Source organism: Mizuhopecten yessoensis, unplaced genomic scaffold, assembly GCF_002113885.1.
Source record: "Mizuhopecten yessoensis strain PY_sf001 unplaced genomic scaffold, ASM211388v2 scaffold716301, whole genome shotgun sequence".
Lineage (NCBI taxonomy): Eukaryota > Metazoa > Mollusca > Bivalvia > Pectinida > Pectinidae > Mizuhopecten > Mizuhopecten yessoensis.
The window spans coordinates 88310-98675 of NW_018480048.1; the positions used below are offsets into that span (position 1 = coordinate 88310).

General features: G+C 37.0%; 2 protein-coding genes across 3 annotated transcripts; one reads left to right on the top strand and one right to left on the bottom strand.

Moving 5' to 3' along the window:
* The first annotated feature begins 350 nt into the window (after window positions 1-350).
* LOC110442812 (26S proteasome non-ATPase regulatory subunit 10-like) lies at window positions 351-2821 on the top strand. 2 transcript variants are annotated; one of them, XM_021486621.1, is made up of 2 exons: window positions 351-428; window positions 1047-2821. In XM_021486621.1, the coding sequence occupies exon 2, from the start codon at window positions 1181-1183 to the stop codon at window positions 2360-2362; it is 1182 nt and encodes a 393-aa protein (XP_021342296.1). In that variant the 5' UTR covers window positions 351-428; window positions 1047-1180; the 3' UTR covers window positions 2363-2821. The 2 variants fall into 2 exon arrangements, with proteins under 2 accessions (XP_021342296.1, XP_021342297.1); XM_021486622.1 differs by lacking the exon at window positions 351-428 and adding an exon at window positions 447-725.
* Window positions 2822-3398: 577 nt separating this feature from the next.
* On the bottom strand, window positions 3399-8669 carry LOC110442796. The gene is made up of 4 exons (XM_021486582.1): window positions 8651-8669; window positions 5392-5469; window positions 4019-4155; window positions 3399-3733 (listed from the first exon to the last, which is right to left on the bottom strand). Exons 2-4 carry the CDS (start codon window positions 5421-5423, stop codon window positions 3552-3554), a joined length of 351 nt encoding a protein of 116 aa, XP_021342257.1. The 5' UTR covers window positions 5424-5469; window positions 8651-8669; the 3' UTR covers window positions 3399-3551.
* Window positions 8670-10366: the final 1697 nt, after the last annotated feature.

Here is a 10366-nt window from a genome sequence, read left to right on the forward strand (position 1 = left end):
ATTCCTTGGTTCCATGCGATTACTTTTCTGCTGAACAATTCAAGGGACAAAAATTATGTAATTCCTCGTACGAACAGCGTCTCAATACTATAGCTACCTAGATCTAATCCATTTGGGAGTCTTGGTCTAATCACGGTATAAGATCAAAATTTTCATAAATATATGTAACACAAATACGTTCAAAGTACATCAGCCTGAAATTCTGTCAAAACAATAATTACATTAATACAAAAAAATACCTACAATATATATGTCTATTTTTGACACAACCAACTCAATCTTGGCAGGATATATATATGGAACAAGAAAGACAACTCGTGTTTGTAAAAGGTATTTTAATACCGGAACAAGTGTGACGTATCCAGGCTGGGACTGTTTGACAGCTGCTGTGCACAAAAGTAACTTCATGTGTGGCAACATTTCATGATGTAGGTATAATTGTCCGTGCCAACAATCGCGTAGCAGGCCTGGTGTGGGGATTGTTGTTTATTGGGTAACATGTCCTGTAATTGACATTCATCTAGGGATTTGATTACATGTGTATAATAGTATCACAGGGGCCTGCAGTGATAGTACCGTACTACCTGATCCCACCTCTCGGGCTATTAGTCCAACATCAGGACCCCCTGGAATGGGGTGCTGGATCTCGGAGGGGAAGGGCAGGACCCCCTGGAATGGGGTGCTGGATCTCGGAGGGGAAGGAAGAGTAGTACTGGACCTGTATTGTGTGTAAACTATTGATATTCATGTTTTCTTTTACCTATCGTTGACATTAATGGCAGTCTGTAGCTCCAGATACATGTGTGTGTAGTGGTATGTAACAGCACTGACCTAGAAAGCAGACGAGTAACAATACTGTTTAAGTAATAGTAATATCAATAATAAAATACTTTAAAGGAATCTGGGGAAAGTGGGGAGGGGGGTCAGCAACACATGATGTTAATTGCCAGCAGCTGCATCGATTAGGAAATTAGAACTTTTAATTTAAAGTTCAGATTCAGAAATGTTTCAACTGGTTGGTGGTTTTAATTTATTATATTTTACAGGTATAGGCAAGTTACATCAAAGATCAAGTCTTCTCTATGATGTATAAATGGTGACATTCAACTTTAGGAATAATGGATGTAAAAGATCAAGTCTTCTCTATGATGTATAAATGGTGACTTCAACTTGAGGAATAATGGATGTATATGTTCATGAAGATGATTTCTTTATGAATGACCTAGGAGAGCAGGAGTCAGAATCTGAAATGACAGATGAGGACTTTTTACTGCGGGCTATTGAGAAACATGATCTCGCAACAGCACAAAACCTTTTATGTATCAAAGGAGTCTCACCAAATTTTGAGCGTCGGGGAAAAAATCCAATTTGTAGAGTTGCCTACCTTGGACAAGAAGATATGTTAGAACTTCTCATATCAAACCAGAGTTTTCTGAGCAGGTCTTGTCATCGTGACTCCATGTGGCTGAGACAACCTATTCACCTGGCTGCCTCCAAAGGCCACCAAAACATTGTACAACGTCTAGTCGAGTGTGGGGTGGATATCAACAGCAAGGATTCTGACCACCGTACACCCCTTCACTGGACAGCAACATATGGACGTGTTGACACGGCTCAATTGCTGCTTCAAAAGGGGGCAGTGGTGAATGTGACGCAGACCGACGGATTCACACCACTTCATATTGCCTCTTGTCTTGGACATCTTAATGTGTGTAGGGTACTAATTGAGAATGGTGCCGAAGTGAATAGGGTCGATGCAGAGGGTTGGACAGCTCTTCACACCGCCGTGTGCTATGGTAAGCCAAAGGTGGTAGAATTGCTTCTCGAAAACCAAGCTGCTGTCAAAGCGGTAACCTTGGACCAGAATACAACTCTACATGTGGCGGCAAGTAGCGGATATCTAAGTGTGATTAAAATTCTACTGACACACGATCTGGATCTAAACCGGAAAAACATGCAGGGATTTACGCCATTCCACTTGGCATTTTATCACAGTAAGGTTAACGCTTGCAGACGGTTGATTAAACATGGTGTAGACATCCAGACATGTGACTGTAATGGTCAAACGCCTTTGTACATAGCTGCATCACAGATAAATGTGAAGCTGGTCCATATACTCTTAGAGGCAGGATATGACTTTAGCAAAGAGAAATGGATTCGTGACAAGAAGTTTCCATTTGATGTTCAAAAACAATCCCATCTAAGTGAACTGTTGATAGAGACTGCCAGCAATCCTAGATCTCTTCAGCACTTAGGATGTTTCAGGATTCGAAATCTTATTTCTGGGTATATTGTTCCAAAAGTAGAGAGATTGCCTATTCCCAAGAGCTTAATTGATATGCTTGCATTCAAAAGTCAATAATTTAACGAGGAATACAATTCTGAGAAAGTTTTTTGCTTTTGTTCCACAATCCAACAAGCATAGGTTCATCAATTAAAAAAAATATGCACCACCGTGAGATTCTTTTGATGTACATCAAATGATCAAACTAGTCTTCTCGTCTTGTCCCCAGGGTGCTGCACACAGAGCCTTCAATTTTGCTATGACATATTCCAGGATGTAGATAGCGAAAGTGAACGTAACCCCTGGATATCGAGGATGGCCTTACTGCTACAAGTAATCAAACTCAAAGCATATAGGGTTAAGTCAAACTGCATCCATTTTCTTCAACCAATCACAAAGCTGGAAAAGTGATCAGGACTTACAACAGTTGATAATATATTTTATTGGCTGAAGTAAATGACCTTCACCTAATCAATTACTTTTGCTTGAATTGTGCTGTGTTTGTAAAAAAAATGAATAAATCTGGTGAAGTAACACCCTAAAACTGTATTTTCAGTATTTGTGTTCTCATCAAATATGTTTGAAATAAACAATATACCTTCTTAATCCGGCAATAAGACAATCTTTTGTAATAAGCTCATCACTATCGGGGAAAATCCTGGAATTTGAAAGCAGTAGGCCATTTTCAGCAATTTTTAGCCAATACAAAATTTAAGAGGGGCTATTCTTTGTAAAATTAAAAGAAAATTGGAACATGGGGGGTCATTTTCATTTTTGAGTTGTCAATGGCCCAATATAAATAACTAATGACTATACATTGCAGTTCAATAGGATGAAATACCAACAAAAGCTTGTCCTGTGACAAGCCCATCCTCCTTCTTTCAGTTTTGTGTGGTCCCCCCTGGGATTATCGCAGGATAAATATGGTAATACTAAATGTATTACAAATTGGTCTTGCTGTGATACTCTTTTGAAAAAGAAGAAAGCCTCCGTCCTATTTTCAACTCAGTGATAACAATATACAATGAAAACAGATATTGCCATACATGCTACCTGTAACATGCAGGTCAGGGCAGGGTCAATCTGGTGGGTAAATATTTGACCAAGATGAACATTTGGACAGTGCTTCTTGCACATTTATTGAACACAAAGCAAGGTGTTACATGTTGTTAAAAACCATAGTACACTTCCATTTATGATACAACAATACAAATCAGGGTTTTGAATATTTAAATAATTGTCCTGTCAAAACAAACAATCTGACTCATTACTGGTCTGTTACTTGTACTTGTTCCTCTCCATTGCTAGATAACATGGATGGTTGTTGGTCATTGTCACATTGCAGAGCTTCTCTACATCTGATGCAATCCTTTTCTGTTGACCGAAGAGCTGCTTGCAGGTCCGGACTGAACTGTGTGGCCAGGTCAACTTCCAACATATGACAGCGCACTGAAAAAAATACCTGCATATCAAACTTCTTATTGGACTAAATAACCCTGAGCTTGTTTTCCCATTCCTCTGAAATAGTATGCATGTTACAACTATTTTATCAATAAAATGAAATACAGTTCAAACTAAAGTTGATAAAGATTCTTGATTGAAAACTATTATCATTATTATCAATGTTCAAGATGTCACAAGAAAAGATACATATTTTAAATTGTTCAGGTGCAAATTAGTGTCAAATGATAGACCGAGCCATCTGGTCATTTACAGATATCTCTGTTTACCCACCACTGTGTTTGATCATGACTTCCTTCAGACTGTTCAGGTCTCTGTTCATGCGGTCAATTTCATTCATTGCCACACTGTGGGTGTAATTTAGCAATTCTGGTCTGTGACATTGTGTCATCTCATTTTCTTCATCTTGACTACAATTGTAAAGTTACTGTATTGTTTTAAATAAATCAACTATTTACAGGTAAATTCATGATGGATGATACCAAAGCATACTTTCCGTGCCCTACCTTAATTAATTTGGTTCCTCAAATAAACGGACAGTAGCATTTTGGTTATTTTTTGTGCTCATGACAGTCTTAAAACCTAAGATGACATGGTGGTAGGGATCTCCTAAACCTTTTGGGAAACTAGTCTTTATGGACCTTTATTCGCATTATTTATCTCCCCTAGTTGTACATGTAATTCATAACATTTGTGGAACACTTGCTGGCAAGAACTCTACAGCTACTAATTAGAAATATTTATATATTTGGTAAGATGAAATATAGGATATTAGTGCATTATCATTTTTTGCCCATTTGCATCAGGATCTATTGCCATAGTAAATGATGGGTTTTTTTTCTAAAGACTGCACACAATTACATGTTTATGGTTTAAATTAATGAAAGAAATAGGATACATGCATAAAATTAGAATATTGACATTACCATGTTATTTTTTGTTCGTTCATTTATCCTCGACCGTGAATTAAGCCTAACTTACTAGGCTCCTTTGATTATCAAGATAATTTCAATTTCTAGACGATTCGGTAACCGGTAAAAATTTTGTTTCTGCTGAAAAATCTTAAAATATAAAACCAGCACATGTTGTACACATATGACACAAAATTAAAAACAGTTCAAAGCTGCAGCGTCCATCCAAGTACCGAAAATCTAACAAAATAACAAAACTATTTTTGGAGAAAACCGAAACGTCTCCGGGTAACGTTACCGCACCAAAAAGTCTGCTTACCCTTCAGCTTCATTCCGTGTATCTATTGGGTCGCTTACCTGACAGAAAAATGTTTCGAGACCACCCAGCAATCGAGCATCACCGTCAGAGGCCCACCAGGGGGCGCGATCCGTTATGACACAAAAACGGTAGGATTTGTTTTGTTAATTTTGTTTTATATGGTCAATGTTCATACATTATTTTAATATGACATGAAAGGATATACTTTGTAGATTCTATAAATATACGATGTTTGTGGTAACCCTGTTCTCAGAAATTGTGTGGATCGTTTTTTCGCCGAGTGATCCGCTACTGACGTAACAACTGTACCCTATCCACGGATACAGATTGAGATACATAGTTCATGTTCATTTTTTTTCTTATTTAGATATATAACTTAATCCAATACAACACTAAAAGGATGTTTACAGGGGTACCTTTTTCTCAGCGATCCACTGGGATTCGACATTGTATCCAGGTTGGATTTACCACCATCGACACTTTTCAACACAGTACAGTTGTTACGTCAGTAGCGGATCACTCGGCGAAAAAACGATCCACACAATTTCTGAGAACAGGGTTACCACAAACATTGTATATTTATAGAATCTACAAAGTATATCCTTTCATGTCATATTAAAATAATGTATGAACATTGACCATATAAAACAAAATTAACAAAACAAAGCCTACCGTTTTTGTGTCTATAACGGATCACGTTTGTCTATAACGGATCGCGCCCCCTGGTGGGCCTCTGACGGTGATGCTCGATTGCTGGGTGGTCTCAAAACATTTTTCTGTCAGGTAAGCGACCCAATAGATACACGGACAACTTTAAAGACGATATCTTAGTTAAACGCTTTTGCTCAACTGCTAAGTAAAATACAAATTCTTTTCCGAACGTCGGTCTGCTCAATTGTCCATGGGGTTCCAATTAATGAAACAAAATTGTATAACGTCACACTACCACAATTCTGAGAGTTTTGGACTGATATTGAAACTTGTTTGTATTTAAACTAGTTGAGGTGCCGACATCCTTGATATCCAGGGGTTACGCTCATTTACGCTCTCTACACCCCCTGGAAAATAGAAGACTCAGTGTGCGCCACCTTGTTGATGAGACAAGAAGACTAGTTCGACCCTTTGATGTACATCAAAAGAATCTCTCGGTCACGTAACGGTAAAAATTGACAGGTTTTGAAGTCGGTCATCTCAGTCTCCTTTGTAATCTTCAAAGGACAGGTATCAGCCTAGCGATTGGTCAGTATTTTTTACCTGAGACAAATCGTGCCTTCAGTTTTGCTATGACATATTCCAGGGTGTAGAGAGCGAAAGTGAGCGTAACCCCTTGCATGTATCAAGGATGAGGTGCCGTTTGCAACAAAGACCAGAAATCAACATTGAAACATGCTTATAATAAACATATTCAAAATCCTCCTAAATTTCGTCTACGTGTACGTTGTTTTTACTGGCTTTCTGATATGTTTACTTTGTCATCGTGTACTCTTAAAATGGTCCGTTTTCATGATGACTTTTGGTTATATGCTATATGTAATAACACCAATTCACTCAAAAGAAGGGACTTCAATAGTATATGTAAACTGAAAATGTATGTCTTTTTTATAATCCATAAATGAAGAGTATATAAAACAAAACAAAAAGGAGGAAAAAACGATGTCGACGCTTTCGTTTAAAATTGTTTGTGTTTTTTGTATTCATTGATATTGCTTTTCCAAATTTCAGGAGAAGTTTCGTGTGTCTACGAATCCTGTACGTAGTGCTAATGATGTGATGTCTGATACAGCGTAAACACATTAAACAACTGTTTTAATTAAGTATGCCTTTCTACTACCCACTGCTGTTCACGGGTTTAAGGCCCATTCCTCTCTCTGCCATTTCACATAACCAGGTTGCAATCGCATTCTCACGAATAGATAATATATTGTGTAGGTATTAATATTGTCTGACGTCCGACTGGGGTTTTATGGAGTGTTCCTATCTGTATTACAAAATGTCATAATAAGCTCATTACTAATTGTTTTACAAGTGAATACGTGTATCTGGTTTATTGGCCGAGTTTCACGACTGATCGGGTCTTGAAAATTTTGAATTTGAATTTGAATTTGTTATGTCAATGGGTGACATATGATCAGCTTGCCTGTTTTGCCCGATAGGGTATACGTAGGAACGCGTGAGAGTGTTCAGACTGTGAGAGAATGAGGATTTTACACCACGGAAATCACGAGAGCTGGATTGTCTGTTGCCTGGGTGCTTCGTCTACGATATGCTTATACTGCAATTTGTTCACATGTATTAAATGTTGCCGTTTTGATATAAAACTCGGAGAATGTGTTAGATTAAACATATCTGTCTAATCATAAAGTGTACACTCTTTATTAGTGTTTTTGCTAAAATAATACCTGTTCAAAATAATTAGGGAAGTGTAACAAAATCATGGAAGTCAATAATTAGATTGCTTTCCGTGACCAACTATATTATAATTATTACATTTCTTCGTTTGTCACATTGATTATTGCTTACGTTTATGGCCATATAAGTATGTGAATTATTTTTTACTAGCTGCATTATGGCTCTAAGTGGGTTTTTTATGACACTTAAGTTGGGGAATATCTTCCAAAAAAGCGCCCTCCCCCCCGGAAAATATTACATTTCTGTTCAGCCAACAAAGGAATTAATATTCAATATTATGCATGCTCTTTTATTACCATAGTTTGCAATAATGTTCACAATTTTAATATGATTGGGAGTGTATGTGTATTGAATATTTAAACGGTGTCCAGCTATAAGCGTTTTGCAAGTGTCAAACATCTGAGAGAACATTCCGAGATGGCCCCTGTGTTCGCGACGTCACAGCTCTACGTCACACCCAGTCAACTTTTCATTCAGTGAGCGTTTGACACGCTTGTTTACAAAAATCATAGTTTTATTATACGGTACTCGTTTGGAGTTTAATGATGTGCTTTTGGAGTCATGTTTTGGTCTATGACAATATGGATTTGAGAATTAATGGCCCGATTCAAGGTAGAGTAACAAGTTTGCCATGCTTTTGATATTGTAAACATGCTATTTTTGGTATCAAAATAATCATGTGACATGTTAATATATTGGGGCGAATAAAGGGTGATTTTGTTGTGCAACTACACAATTACCTGTTGTCTTGATCTGGATCACAATGTTTTCTTCTTCTGCTCTTCCAATTTTCGAAATCGCGTGTGCACGTTCAGTTATGTTCATACGCGTGCGTACCACGAAACACTGATCCGCTATAGACACAAAAACACAGTTCGGAAAAAGCTCGCTCATATTTGTAAACAGTTGTTACCTAACAGAACACTGAGTTTTCCACAAACAATACAACGTAATTCATCCATAAAACAATATTTCATTTGGCTAATATGGTGGTTTGAAATAAAAAACTGTTTTTTTCCTGAACCGGCCGTTTTCCAACATGGCGTCCACTAGGTGTGCATCGTATTGACAAAACAATGTTTTCGTGATTTTGCTGTTAATTTACTAATTACACTAAATCTTCAGTTTTTACTTTCAAGAATAAAACTATATTAACAAGTTTGTACATTTAATTTCCGTCTAGCTATGCTCATTTTAATGTAAACAGATTTAGTTTTCCGAGTGATCCGCTATAGACAATGATCCGCTACTGCCGTAACAACTGTATGACAGTCTCGGACTTTTTGGATAATAAAAAAATATCCATTCGCTCTTTGCATATTTTTGTATTTTCCGTGATTCTTAGATTATACCATTTTCACAGAAACATGTGTTACATTAATTTCACAAATAGTTTAAGATAATTTCATCCTATGAAAAAAGCAATTTTATTTAGTGCAATCGGACGAGTTCATTTATTTGATAGGGAGAGGGTCAAAACAACAATATTAAGGATGCGTATTCCTTTATTTCATCAATAAAAAATAGGCCTAACAACGGTTCATTTGAATTTCTGCGCTTGACATTGTAGCATTGAATTTTAACAACCACAAAAATAGGTAAAAAAATATAAAATCTCTCCTTTTGGAAATGATATTAGACTAAATAATTGTTTAGCCCTATACTGAAATTGCACCCTTTGTTACTTAAATAGAAAAAGCCTTTTAATTTTCTTTATCTACTAAAATCCCGATATAGAATGTTAATAAATATTGAAATATTTCAATGTGAATCCATGTTTGTTTCCTCCCACTTTAAGACCCCACCGTGCGCTAACATCCCGGCAAACAGGATTTATTAATATAAATTGTCATACCTTGTTTCATAATTGTTGTAAAAAGTTTATATTTATATCCATTTGAATTTCTTAACACTTTGGTCCTAGGTACCATTTAAACTTGTATGGAAACTGTCAACCAATCAAAATGCAGCAGTCTTTTTGTACCCGAGTACTCCACCTCTGAGACGTATATATACAAATGTATGTCTCTGTCCAACTGTACGCCATGAATTCCTTTAATGTGTCTGCACACGTGATATTTAAAAGATGTTCGTGGGCAACAGATTTTGAGTGATCACATGGGTAAAAATGTCTTGTTCTTTACTCATTCTATATATACGTCTCTATTTAGTATAGAGCAGTCTGCAAAAGCTCCTCTGCATTTCTATCCTCCCCCCCCCCCCGACATGTTTGGGTGGTAAATGTTTTTCCCTTGACCTAAATAGCAATTAAAGGATGTCACATGTCACACAAAAAAATAATGTTTCGTAATATTAGCCAACTAGGAGTCACATTTTTTTCACCCTTGCTTATCTTTCTCGTGTAAAAATAGAAGACTCACAGTCAGCTATTTGGTTTTGTTCCAGACATCAAACTCTTACAAATCACAAAGCTGATAGACTGAGTGTTTTGAAGATTATCAAAAAACTACTCTGAGATCTAAGCTATTCATATTTACCATTGCGTCGTTGCAAACCACTGTAATATTTTGTATGGTTAGAGAACACACATATATACACCTTTACTCTATGCAAAAAATATGAACTACTGCTATATACAATGCTACTATCTTTTAAGTGCAACCAATTAATGACAAATAACAATGCACAAATTAGTGTATTTCAGTTTTTATTAGGTCACCTGAGACAAAGTCTCAAGTGACCTATTGCGATCGCCTTTTGTCCGTCGTCGTCCGTCGTCCGTCGTCCATCGTGCGTCCGTAAACAATTTACATTTTCGACTTCTTCTCCAAAACCCCTGAACCAATTTCAATGAAATTTTGCAGGGACCTTCCATGGACAAAGGTCAACAAAAACAGGTGTCGGTTAAGTCCTAAGCCCCCAGGGGCCTGAGGGGTGGGGCCAAAAAGGGTCAAATTGACTAAAATTTCAAAAATCTTCTTCTCCAAAACCCCTGAACCAATTTCAATGAAATTTTGCAGG